General features: G+C 43.6%; 1 protein-coding gene across 6 annotated transcripts in view; it reads right to left on the bottom strand.

The window, feature by feature from the left end:
• LOC122541434 (butyrophilin subfamily 1 member A1-like) overlaps positions 1 to 14,032 on the bottom strand; it is a 37,197-nt gene that overhangs the window by 20,725 nt on the left and 2,440 nt on the right. For 2 of the 6 annotated variants that reach the window (XM_043678204.2, XM_043678203.2), the window contains exon 2: positions 1,154 to 1,284. In XM_043678204.2, the coding sequence (XP_043534139.2) occupies positions 1,154 to 1,226 (73 nt within the window). In that variant the 5' untranslated portion in view covers positions 1,227 to 1,284. Of the gene's footprint in view, positions 1 to 1,153; positions 1,285 to 1,438; positions 1,540 to 8,447; positions 8,469 to 14,032 lie in introns of those variants that run through there. The other 4 variants (XM_043678205.2, XM_043678206.2, XM_087979263.1 and 1 more) reach the window with 3 other exon arrangements.

Genomic DNA, 14,032 nt, shown 5'->3' with positions numbered 1-14,032 from the left:
TGTGTCAAAGGCCAAATGCTTGACAAATGGGATTGTGAAAGCACAGTTGTTGGTGAATTCAGGGATAGAATTTATCTGCTGGCAGAATCAGACAGAGGTCAGGATGTGAAAGGGAGACACGGGTAGAAACGATACAAGGAAGTAGATGGCCTTCTCTGTGATTGATACAGTGAGAGGAGTTCTCAACATAAAGCATAAAACACACCCATTAGCCCTTCGAGCTGTGGTCTTAATCTCTGTGAATGATCTTTAGCTCAGTACTAGCATAGAACACTGATATCCTCATCCATCTGCCTCACCACTACATCCTCTCCCGAAAGGTGAAGTATGAAATCTTTAAATGGGATAGTTCCTTTAGTCTTATTACTTCACTGCTATCAGAAGCTGTACTCCGAACATTTGTAATACTGTCCCTCTAAAAGAAACTTATAATCTAGATTGGTGAGGCCACTTTCGGAATAGTGCGTGCAATTCTGGTCTCCCTGCTATAGAAAGGATGTTGTGAAACTTGAAAGGGTTCAGAAAAGATTTACAAGCATGTTGCCAAATTTGGAGGGTTTGATCTATATGGAGAGGCTGAATAGGCGGGGGCTGTTTTCCCTAGAGCTGAGGGGTGACCTTATACAGGTTTATAAAATCATCAGGGATTAACCAAGATATTTTTCCTGGGGTGGGGGAATCCAGAACTGGAGGGCATAAGTTTAAGGTAAGAGGGGGCAGATTTAAAAAGGACCTAAGAGTCAACTTTTTCACACGGAGGGTGGTGCATGTATGGAATGAGCTGTCCCAGGAAGTAGTGGAGGCTGGTACAATTACAACATTTAAAAAGCATTTGGATGGATTTATGAAAAGGAAGGGTTTAGAGGGATATGGGCCAAATGCTGGTACATGGGATTGGAATAATTTAAGATAACTGGTCAAGATGGACAAGTTGAACTGAAGGATCTGTTTCTGTAGAATACTTTGACTTTGACTGCTGTTGAACCTCCAGTCTCAAGCTTTTCCGAAGCAAGTTTACTTATCAAGAAACAGACAAATCTATAATGAGAGCCTGTCACCTTAATATGACAGAGTTCTGCTTTCATAGCAAAATAACAATTCCTTGCATATTTCTATTAATATAATTAAATGAATAAATTGTAATATTTCTTACCATAAATGGGTAACGGAAGCCACAAGAGTAAAAGCATAATGAGGTTGATTCCTTCCATCAATGCAATAATCATTCCTGATTCACAGAAAATCAATTTAAATCATTTGCTGTATGTTCATTCCCAGGAATGGCTGAAACAAATTAGGCAAGTATTTATTGCTCATTCTTAATTGGCCTTAAACAGATTTCTGTTACTTTTCCAAAGCTTCCCGTGAAATGTTAGACAGATTTAGTTATTTCATCATCAACCAACTTGAATTCAATAATACTGAAAAACATTCTTATTTTCAGGTGAATAGAATTCTGCTTTTACATTCTTGACTCTGTGGAATGTTGGATTTATTTTCTCACACATTAATTTGTTTGTTTTAGACAGCAAGCATACCCTTTTTAATAGAAAATGAAAGTCAACAGTCATATGAAAAGATTTACAGTCAACAGGTGACAGTCGAGTCAAGTGATAGGTTTTTAGAAACATCTGAAAGAATTGTACACCGTCAACATGAGGAAGACTTCACTTGACTGAGGCAGAGAATCATAGAATCCATACTGTGTGGAAGAGGCCATTCAGCCCATTGAGTCCACAACAACCCTCCAGAGAGCATCCCACCCAGATCCAGCCTCCTATACTATTCCTTTAATCTCGCATTTACCATGGCTAACCCACCTAGCCTGTCTCTTCCCCATGACTAACCCACCTAGCCTGTATATTCCCCATGACTAACCCACCTAGCCTGTATATTCCCCATGACTAACCCACCTAGCCTGTACATTTACCATGACTAACCCACCTAGCCTGTACATTTCCCATGACTAACCCACCTAGCCTGTATATTCCCCATGACTAACCCACCTAGCCTGTATATTCCCCATGACTAACCCACCTAGCCTGTATATTCCCCATGACTAACCCACCTAGCCTGTATATTCCCCATGACTAACCCACCTAGCCTGTACATTCCCCATGACTAACCCACCTAGCCTGTACATTTACCATGACTAACCCACCTAGCCTGTACATTTAGCATGACTAACCCACCTAGCCTGTACATTTCCCATGACTAACCCACCTAGCCTGTATATTCCCCATGACTAACCCACCTAGCCTGTACATTTCCCATGACTAACCCACCTAGCCTGTACATTTACCATGACTAACCCACCTAGCCTGTACATTTAGCATGACTAACCCACCTAGCCTGTACATTTCCCATGACTAACCCACCTAGCCTGTACATTTCCCATGACTAACCCACCTAGCCTGTACATTTAGCATGACTAACCCACGTAGCCTGTACATTTCCCATGACTAACCCGCCTAGCCTGTACATTTATCATGACTAAGCCACCTAGCCAGTACATCCCTGAACAATATGGACAATTTAGCATGGTCAATCTTCCTCACTTACACATCTTTGGACTGTGAGAGAAAACCAGAGCATCCCACACAAACCCACACAGATATGGGAGAACATACAAACACCATACACATAGTCACCCAAACCTGGGTCCCCGGTGCTGTGAGGCAGTAGTGCTAACCACTGAGCCACTGTGCTACCCAGAGATGGAAGCTGAGTTAGCCTACCTGAGAATTTTAGAGTAATAGTCAGATTCTGATCTAGAACGACATCCCTTAAGTAAGTTTAAATAGCCTACTTAAAAGGCAACTGTCTGACACTGGCAATTATCGCTCAATGTCCTGAAATACCTTGCCCAAATAAGGCATTAATTACTGCAGCTGGAAGCAAAGCTTGTCAACTCAAAGTAAGAAAAGGATTTGTAACACACATGGTCAGTAAGGGTGCGGAGTCATTGTGAGGGAGACTTCACCTGAGTGAGGCAAAGACAGATTTAGGAGTTTGGATCAATTCAGTTCAGAGGGGAGAGAAGCCCTTCAAGTAAAGTTTACTGCAAGAAACAGAGAGTGATGGGGTGAGTTGCTTGAGGGGGAATGTTGGTGAAGGGAAGGGAAGAGATGTTTTTTTCTTCCTTTTCAAAAAGTTGATTGGTTGGTAAGAAACTGCTGTTAGGGACTATCTTTAAAATGCTGTAAATTAGAGAAGCGTATTATTTTTAAAGAAGTATACATATACTTAGATTTGACTGAGTAATAAAGGAATAAAGGAAGTCAGGGCCAATGTGTATTCATGAGGCTGATAGCTACATGGATAGCGTGTTGAGAGCGTAGTGATTATAACAAGGTCAATCCGCTGCACCTCATCGAATATGAGTTCCCTGAGTGGGGGTGTTAATCTGTTCCAATCAGGGAGTCCTGGCTGACACTTATAAAGAGGTATGTCAGAGGTTTGGACTCTCCGAGAGCTAACTCTAAATGAGATAGCAATCGAGGCAAGAACTCTCCATGCGTAAAGAAAGGGTGACTTGGCAACAGGATACCAGATTCTGTGGAGTTACTTCCGTGAGAGGTGGTCATATCAAAGCTGAAGGGCTGGGAGTGAGAAAAGGAATCAGGGGCTACCAGTCAATCCCAGCCCATGAAACACTGACAGGTAGTGCAGGAATCCCCTGTGCTCCTGCTCACAAATCAGTTTCCTATTTTGGAAGTTGATGTGGGCACTGGTTCAGGGAGTGCAGTCAGAGCTATGTTTGTCATACCACCAGTTGCTCAGCTGCATGAGAGGTTAGAAAGAAGAAAGGAAGGGCAAGAGTGAGAAGGGATTATTCAGTAAGGAGAACAAACAGGCTGGAGAAGTGACTCTGGGATGGTGCATTACCTCTGTGGTTCCAGGATCAAGGATGTCACAGAGTGGCTGCAGGGGATTCTTCTGAGGGAGAGTAAACAGCCTGTCATCATGGTTCATGTTGGTACCAATGATTTGGGTAGGAAAGGGGATGTCATCCTGACGTCAGAATTTAGGGAACTGGGTGGAATGTTAGCAAGACGGACATCAAATATGTGCTATCTGGATAATTCCCAGTGACACGTGCTAGTGAGTACAGAAGTCAGAAGATAATGCAAATGAATACGCGACTGGAAGACTGATTCAGATGACGAGCGGGAGGGTTGGGATTGGGGAGGAACAGGAAAGGAAGAAAAGGAAAGCTGGCAGTATCAGTGAATGGGAATTGTAGTGTGTGAAAGGATCTGACCCAGAGCATTCAGATAGAGTCAGTTTCGCTGGAGCTGCAGAATGAAAAGGGGTCAATTACACTGCTGGGTGTAGACTATAGACCATCAATGAGTGGAAAGAATGCAAACAAACAAATCTGCAGACATTAGAGAGTAGTTATAATGAGAGATTATAATTACCCAAACATGACTGAGATACGGAGAGTGTAATGGGCAGCGAGGGACAAGCAGTCCTAGATTGTGTTTGGGGAATTTCCTCCAGCAGTATGTGCAGTCCAACTAGAAATGTAGCAATGCCAGACCTAGCTCTTGGGAATGAAGTAAACAGATAAAATGCTAGTGGGGGCACATTTAGGGGACAGTAACATTAGTATGTTAAGCTCTAGGATGATTGTGAAGAATGACAATGATCACTCCAGAATATGAAAATCAATTGGCTGACTGCAATGGGACAAAGAGAGATCTGGGCTACAGTGGCTGGAATGAAAGTTTGGCAGGAGAACTGTAATTGAGCAACGGGTTACCTTCAAAGGGGAGCATTTGGGTATAGTCATAGGATATTCTATCACAAGGAAAATGTAGAACAAACAAATCCAGCTCTCTCTGGAACAAGAAATAGAAATTAAAATAAAGAAGAAAATGCGTGCTTTTGCAAGCTGTCAGGCTGAAAACTGTGATACAAAAGGAAGACAGAAAATTCAGAGAGGGATGGGAAAAGCCTGTTAAAGAAGCAAAGAGGAATTGTGAGAATAGAATGGCAGCCAATATTAAGGAGAATCCCAAAGACCTTTACAGGCACAAAAATAGCAAAAAGGTGGTAAAAGGAGTCGGGTCAGTTAGGAATCAAAATGGGATTTATGCATGGAGACAGTGGGCATAATTGATGTATTGACTTTACATTTGAATTCATCAAAGAGATATATCCACCCAGGCCACAGTGACTGAGGAGGAAACTCTGGAAGTAGAAGGGTTCAAATTTGATGAGTAAGGAGTGTTGGATAGACTGTCGGTGAATAAAGTTGACAAGATACCAAAGCTGATGAGAAGCATCGAAGGATGTTGAAGGAAGTGCGAGTGGAAATTGCATGGTCACTGGTCATCTTTCATTCCTGTCTAGATACAGGAGAGGTCCAGAAGCTAGAGCATTGCAAACTTCAAGCCTTTGTTCCGAAAAGGTTGCAAAGATACACTCAGCAATTACAGACCAGCCAGTTAAATCTCAGCAATTACAGACCAGCCAGTTAAATCTCAGCAATTACAGTTGAAACTTTATTGCTGGAACAGCACAGCAGGTCAGGCAGCATCCAGGGAACAGGAGATTCGACGTTTCGGGCACAGGCCCTTCTTCAGGAATGAGCAGAGAGTGTTCAGCAGGAGAAGATAAAAGGTAGGGAGGAGGGACTTGGAGGAGGGGCGTTGGAAATGTGATAGGTGGAAAGAGGTCAAGGTGAGGGTGATAGGTTGGAGTAGGATGGAGGCGGAGAGGTCAAGAAGAAGACTGCAGGTCAGGAAGGCGGTGCCGGGCTGGAGGGATCCGGCTGAGACAAGGTGGGGGGACTTGGACTTCACCAGTTTCTTCATCCCCCCTCCCCCCACCTTGTCTCAGCCGGATCCCTCCAGCCCGACACCGCCTTCCTGACCTGCAGTCTTCTTCTTGACCTCTCCGCCTCCATCCTACTCCGACCTATCACCCTCACCTTGACCTCTTTCCACCTATCACATTTCCAACGCCCCTCCTCCAAGTCCCTCCTCCCTACCTTTTATCTTCTCCTGCTGAACACTCTCTGCTCATTCCTGAAGAAGGGCCTGTGCCTGAAACGTCGAATCTCCTGTTCCCTGGATGCTGCCTGACCTGCTGTGCTGTTCCAGCAATAAAGTTTCAACTTTGATCTCCAGCATCTGCAGACCTCACTTTCTCCTCTCAGCAATTACAGACCTGCCAGTTAAATCTCAGCAATTACAGACCAGCCAGTTAAATCTCAGCAATTACAGACCTGCCAGTTAAATCTCAGCAATTACAGACCAGCCATTTAAATCTCAGCAATTACAGACCAGCCAGTTAAGTCTCAGCAATTGCAGACCTGCCAGTTAAATCTCAAGGCGGGGAAGCTTCTAGATACAGTCCTTTGGATAGAATAGTGGTTCCTTGGGAAAAGGGTGGGTTGTTTGCAAAGATTCAGCAGGGATTTCTAAAAGGAAGCTCCTGTTTAATTGGTTTGCTGGGAACTTTTGAATAATAGTAGAAAGGTTTGGTCAAGGAAATGTGATTGATGTGGTATATATGGATTTTCAGAAGGCACTTGATACAGTGCCACACAGCAGACTTGTGAGCAGAGTAACAGGTCATGGGCAAGCAATGTGGATCCAAATTTGGCTGAATCATGAGAAACAGAAATGGTCAAAATAAAGATGTATTTCGGACTGCCGGAATGTTTGGACACAGGGGATGGTTTTGGGACTCTTCCTTTCCCTCATTTATATTAATGATCTAGATCATGGTGGGCAGGGGCTGATCCAAAATTTGAAAGAAGAAGTTCAATGCAGAGAAGTGTGAGGTAATGCATTTTGGAAGGAGGCACGGTGGCTCAGTGGTTAGCACTGCTGCCCCAGGGACCCAGGTTCAAGTCCTGCCTTGGGTAACTGTCTGGAGTTTGCACATTCTCTCAGTGTCTGCGTGGGTTTCCTCCAGGTGCTCCGGTTTCCTCCCACAGTCCAAAGATGTGCAGGTTAGGTGCATTGGCCATGCTTAAATTGCCCGTGGTGTTCAGTGCATCATTCAGGGGTGAATGTGGGGGAATGGGTCTGGGTGGGTTGCTCTTTGGAGGGTCGGAGTGGACCTGTTGGGCCGAAGAGCCTGTTTTCACACTGCAGGGAATCTAATCTAATCAGATAAAAAGTATAAAGGGGGTGCAGGAGCATTGGGATTTGGGTGTCAAAGCACACAAATTATTGAGAGGATAACAGTGCTCAGATCATTCAAGGTAGCAGAACAGGTAGAGAAAGCAGTTAATTCCAGATTTTTATTGAACTGAATACATAGAGTGACTGAGTTTTCTTAATAGGACCATAGAGTACAAGAGTCACACATTCAACTTCAGCTGGAGTATTTTGTACAGTTTTAGGCATCACACTATCAGAAGGATGTGAACACATTTGAGAGAGTGCATTAGAGATTTACAAGAATAAAGATAGGAGAAAGTGAGGGCTGCAGATGCTGGAGATCAGAGTCAAAAAGTGTGGTGCTGGAAAAGCATAGCCAATCAGGCAGCATCGGAGGAGCAGGAGAGTCGACATTCCAAGCATAAGCTCTGCATCAAGAATTCCTGAAGATGAGCTTATGCTTGAAACATTGACTGTCCTGCTCCTCAGATGCTGCCTGACCGGCTGTGCTTTTCCAGCACCACATTTTTTGACGAAAATCACAAGATAACTGAACAGAATTAGGCAATGTGTACCCTGGATTCTGCTCTGGTGCCTTATCATGGCTGATATGTTTCTCAACCCCATTCTCCTGCCTTCTCCCCATAACCCTTGATCCTCTTACCAATCAAGAACCTATTTATCTATCTCTGTCTTAAATGAATTCAATGACTTGACCTCCACAGTCCTATGCAGCAATAAGTTCCATAGATTCACCATCCTCTGGCTGAAGGAATTATTCCTTATCTCAGTTCTAAGCCCCATTACGCTGAAGCTGTGCCTCAAGTCCTATTTTCTCCAACTAGAGGAAGCATCTTCTCCACATCCAAACTATCTAGACCTCTCAGTATTCTGTAAGTTTCAATGAGGTCCCCTATTCATCTTTCTAAACTTTATTTAATACAGACCGGGACTTCTCAACAGCTCCTTATCTGGTAAGTCCTTTGGCCCTGGGATCATTCTTGTAAACCTCCCCTTGGACTCTCTCCAAAGCCAGCACATCTTCCCTTTAATATGGGGCCCAAAACTGCTCACAATTTTCCAAATATGGTCTGACCTTCCTCCAGCCTCAGCCGTACATCCCTGCCTATACTGGCCTTCTTGAAATGAACACGAACATGACATTTGCCTTCCTAATGCCAACTCAACTTGCATGTTAACCTTCAGAGAATCCTGAACAAGTACTCCCAATTCCATTCATGGTTCAGATTTCTGAAGCCTTTCCTTTTAGAAAATAGTATATGTCTCTAGTCTACCTACTAAAGTACAGAACTTCACACTTACCAAAATTGTATTCCAGCTGTCACTTCTTTCCTGCTCTCCGGGCCTGTCCAAGTCCTTCTGCATCCTCTCTGCTTCCTCAACACTCCCTTATCTTTGGGTCATCTGCAATATTCCTAACAATGCCCTCAGTTCCTTCCTCCAGATCATGAATGTATAACATGAACAGTTGTGGTTCCAACACGGATACCTATAGAACTCAATTCACCAGCTGCCACCCTGAAAAAGACCCCTTTTCCCTCTCTGTGCCTTCTGCCAGTCAGCCAATCCTCTATCTGCATCGGCAGCTTGCCCCTTACACCATGGGTCCTTGTCTTATTTTACAGTCTCCTGTGCAATACGTTGTCAAAAGCCTTCTGGAAATCCAAACACATCACATTCACTGGCTCTCCTTTGTCTAACTTGCTCATTACCTCCTCAAAGAATTCTAATACTTTCATCAGGCATGACCTCCCCTTAATGAAGACATGCTAACTCGGCCCTATTTTACCATGCACTTCAAAGTACCCACAATCTCATCCTTAATAATGGTGTCTAAAATCTTACGAACGACCAGGTCAGGCTAACTGGCCTATAGTCTCCTGTCTTCTGTCTCCCTTCCTTCTTAAACAGGGTGTTATATTAGCCATTTTCCAGTCCTTTGGCACCTTTCCCGACTCCAGTGAGTTTTAAAAGATCACCATCAGAACAGCTGTCTCCTTCCTCAGTACTGGTGCCAATGCCCATGAATTTTTACCCATTTCTTTCACATCAATCTTTAAACCATTCATTTACCTCTTTGATCTTGTTGATCCTATGCCAACTTGCTTTTGCTTAGGAATGATTTGGAGATGCTGGTGTTGGACTGGGGTGTACAAAGTTAAAAATCACACAACACCAGGTTATAGTCCAACAGGTTTAATTGGAAGCACACTAGCTTTCGGAGCGACGCTCCTTCATCAGGTGTTAGTGAAGGGCTCGAACGTAACACAGAATTTATAGCAAAAATTTACAGTGTGATGTAACTGAAAATGTACATTGAAAAATTGATTGTCTGTTAAGCCTTTCATCTGTTAGAATACAGTGATAGTTTCACTTCTTTCATGTGTAAATCACAAAACCTTTTTTTTTAAAGTTGCATGCTCGGGTTAGCTGTTAACAGTGGTGATAGCTAGACAATATGTTGCACACTTTCCTCATTCCTGAAGAAGGGCTCATGCCCGAAACGTCGATTCTCCTGCTCCATGGATGCTGCCTGACCTGCTGCACTTTTCCTGCAACATATCGTATAGGTAACTCTCCTCCTCCCTGATGTGTCCCAGGGTTCAAAGCTCAGACTGTAGCTCATCAGCGCTGGGCCAGAGACCCTCAAGCAACACTACACTTGATATAGATGTGGTCACTCTGTACAACAATGGAGTCCACCAGCTCCCATTTCATGCCAATACAATACATCGCCTGGCCTGGCATCTCTAGTTTAATTATTTAGTTCTGAACCTGATTTTTAAAAATTTTGCACTGGTCTTGTAGTTTATAGCCTATAAATATTTCCCCTATTGACCTTCGATCTGAAAGTAACCTATAACAGATAATCAGATTTGTAACTATAGCCAACCAATGAAATAACTGTTCATCCATAGTGTTACTTTTGCACTGGGCCCCTCATCTGGGGGTTTCAATTTATCTTGTTTAAAAAACCTTCCAAGCAATGAACCAGAAAAGCAAGCAAAAAACACTTCCCCTGCACCAAATGCCCACACTGCCTCCAAATTCCCTCAACTATATACTCAGGCATGCTGTGTCTCACTCTGGATGGGAAATCCGTGTCCTGACCACGCAAAGCTTACAGATGGAGCCTGTTGAAAGCACACATTCTTAAACAGAGAGAAGATGAGCTGAGATGGCTCACACTAGTTAAAACTGAATAGTACTTAACACCCATTAAGACCCTGTTCAGGCTTCAGGTGATTGACTGATAACTGTCCCTCAGTTAGTTGAGTCAGCATCCTTATCAACCTTGCCACTTGATAACTAAATTTTAAACTTTTAAAATGGAGAAAGAAAAGAAGGATTTCCCAGCCATAAAGTTATGCAGCACGGAAACCCAGCCTAACTCATCCATGCCGACCAGGTTTCCTAACCTGAACTAGTCCCATTTGCCTGCATTTGGCCCATATCCCTCGAAAATGTTTCATCCATGTATTTGTCCAAATGTCTTTTAAATGTTGTACCACTTATTCACACCAAGTTCTACGTTACAAATTTACCCCTCAGGTCCCTTTTAAATCTTTCCCCTCTCACTTTAAACCAATGCCCTCTAGCTCTGGACTCCCCTATACTGTGGAAAAGACCTTGGCTGCTCACCTTATCAGTTCCCCGATGATTTTAGAAACCTCCATAAACTCACCCCTCAGCCTCCTAAGCACGAGAAAAAACAGTACAGCCTATCCAGCCTCTTTATGCCTCCAAAGCCCTTTATGCATTTTAGGACTTCCGATACCTTCTCTTCTTTAATGTGGACTCTTTTCAAGTCAGTATTCACACTAGAAAAAGACAATGTAGTCAAGAAGAATACTGAGATACAGGCTACTAGACTAGATGGGATTGAGGTGCATGAGGAGGAGGTGTTAGCAATTCTGGAAAGTTTAAAAATAGGTAAGTATCCTGGGATAGATAGGACTTATCCTAGGATTCTCTGGGAAGCCAGGGAGGAGATTGCCGAGCCTTTGGCTTTGATCTTTAAGTTATCATTGTCTACAAGAATAGTGCCAGACGACTGGAGGATAGCAAATGTTGTTGCCTTGTTCAAGAAGGGAGGCAGAGTTGTGAATAGTGCTGAAGGATATTGTGGGTTACAGAGGGACATAGATAAGATAGAGCTGGGCTGAGAAGCGGCAAATGGAATTTAATGTGGAAATGTGATTCACTTTGGAAGAAATAACAGGAAGGCAGAGCATTGGGCTAATGGTAAAATTCTTGGCAGTGCAGATGAACAGAGAGATCTCGGTGTCCAGGTGCATAAATCCCTGAAAGTTGCCACCCACTTTGATAGGCTTGTTAAGAAGGCATATGGTGTGTTGGTGTTTATTGGTCGGGGGATTGGGTTTCGGAGCCACGAGGTCATGCTTCAGCTGTACAAGACACTGGTAAGGCCACAGCTGGAGTCTGCATACAGATCTGGTCACTGTCATTATAGGAAGGATGTGGAAGCTTTTGAAAGGGTTCAGAGGAGATTTAGATTAGATTAGATTCCTTATAGTATGGAAACAGGCCCTTCGGCCCAACAAGTCCACAATGACCTTCCGAACAGTAACACACCCAGACCCATTTCCCTCTGACTAATGCACCTAACACTATGGGCAATTTAGCATGGTCAATTCACCTAACCTGCACATCTTTGGACTGTGGGAGGAAACCGGAGCACCCAGAGGAAACCCACGCAGACACAAGGAGAATGTGCAAACTCCACACAGACAGTCATCTGAGGCTGGAATCGAACCTGGGACCCTGGTGCTATGAGGCAGCGGTGCTAACCACTGAGCCACCGTGCCGCTCCACAGCATTTTCTAGGATGTTGCCTGTTATGGAAGGAAGGTCTTATAAGAGATGGCTGGGGGAACTGAGGCTGTTTTCGTTGGAGAGAAGAAGGTTGAGAGGTGACTGTAATTGAAAATTAACAAAATTAACATTTACAGTGAAATCTGAAAGAGAATGCTTTGCTAAATTTAACACTTTTCTGAACTTTGCAAACACTTTGCTGAGTTCTGCAGCCGAGGAGACAGCTTGTCTTTCCTGAACTTTGTAAACATTCAACCTGGCCTTGTGAGCAGTTGAATTCAGCAAAAATGCTAAGGAAAACATAAAGACAGTTATGTCCACAGCAAGGGAATGAGAAGATAAGAACTCAAATGTTTCCTAGCCCTTGTCCTTGAGTGTGTGATAAGAATGGTATAAAAAGAATATGTGAATTTTGTTCACGGCCCCTACACAAGGCATTTTTGCCAAGTGTATCTGTCCCATGCATGTGGAGGTCTTAAAAATAAAGCTTTCTCTTTGCTCTTGCTAGCAGTTGAGTTGATTTAATTTCCATGACCGTGACCTGATCGAGAGGTACAAGATAATCAGAGGGTTAGATAGGGTGGACAGTGAGAGACTTTCCTCAGATGGTGAAGGCTAACACAAGGGGACATAGCTTTAAATTGAGGGGTGAATGATTTAGGACAGATATCAGGGGCAGTTTCTTTACTCAGAGAGCAGTAGGGGCATGGAACAGCCTGCCTGCAACAGTAGTAGACTTGCTGATACTAAGGGCATTTAAATGGGCAAGTGTTTGCAAAGTTCAGATAATAAGGGAATGGTATAGTTTAGATGGGCGTCAGATTAATTTCACAGGTCGGCGCAACATCAAGGGCCAAAGGACCTGTACTGCGCTATAATGTTCTATGTTTTATGGGGAGTAGAAGACACTCCTGGAAATTATAGACCTGGTGAGTGCTACTTCAGTTGTGGGTAAAGTCTTGGAAAGGGTTATAAGAGATAGGATTTATAATCATCCAGAGAGGGATAGTCAACACGGTTTTGTGAAGGGTAGGTCATGTCTCAAAAACCTTATTGAGTTCTTTGAGAAGGTGACCAAATAGATGAATGTGGTATACATGGATTGCAGTAAGGCGTTTGATAAGGTTCCCCATGATAGGCTATTGCACAAAATACAGAGGCATGGGATTGAAGGCGATTTAGCGGATCAGAAATTGGCTAGCTGAAAGAAGACTATGGGCAATTTAGCATGGTCAATTCACCTAACCTGCACATCTTTGGACTGGTGGTTGATGGGAAATATTCATCCTGGAGTTCATTACTCGTGGGTACTGCAAGGATCTGTTTTGGGTCCTCTGTTGTTTGTCATTTATATAATTGACCTGGATGAGGTCATAGAATGATGGGTTAGTAAATTTGTGAATAACAGTAAGGTCGGTAGAGTTGTGGATGTGATGATGGATGTTGTAGGTTACAGAGAGACATAGGTAAGCTGGGCTAAGAGGTGACAAATGGACTTTAATGCAGAAATGTGGGAGGTGATTCACTTTGGAAGGAGTAATAGGAATGCAGAGTACTGGGCTAATGGTAAGATTCTTGGTCATGTAGATGGAAAAACTCAGCAGGCCTTGCAGCATTTGTAGGAAAAAGCAGAGTTCATGTTTCAGGTGCATTGGCCCTTCTGCAGAACTGAAGAAGGGCCATTGAAGAAGGGTCACTGGACCCGAAACATTAACTCTGTTTTCATTCCACCGAGAGAGATCTCGGTGTCCAGGTACATAGATCCTTGAAAGTTGCCACCCAGGTTGATAAGGAGGCATACGGTGTGTTAGCTTTTATTGGTAGAGGGACTGAGCTTCTGAACCATGAGGTTATGCTACAGCTGTACAAAACTCTGGTGCGGCCGCACTTGGAATATTGCATACAGTTCTGGTGACCGCATTATAAGAAGGATGTGGAAGTTTGGAAAGTGTTCAGAGGAGATTTACTAGGATGTTGCCTGGTATGGAGGGAAGGTGTTACAAGGAAAAGCTGAGGGACTTGAGGCTGTTTTCATAGAGAGAAGAAGGTTG

This window comes from Chiloscyllium plagiosum, unplaced genomic scaffold, assembly GCF_037043375.1.
Source record: "Chiloscyllium plagiosum isolate Xiang-an unplaced genomic scaffold, Cpla_swu_hap1 HiC_scaffold_35, whole genome shotgun sequence".
Classification (NCBI taxonomy): domain Eukaryota; kingdom Metazoa; phylum Chordata; class Chondrichthyes; order Orectolobiformes; family Hemiscylliidae; genus Chiloscyllium; species Chiloscyllium plagiosum.
This window is presented reverse-complemented; position numbering and strand designations above follow the sequence as displayed.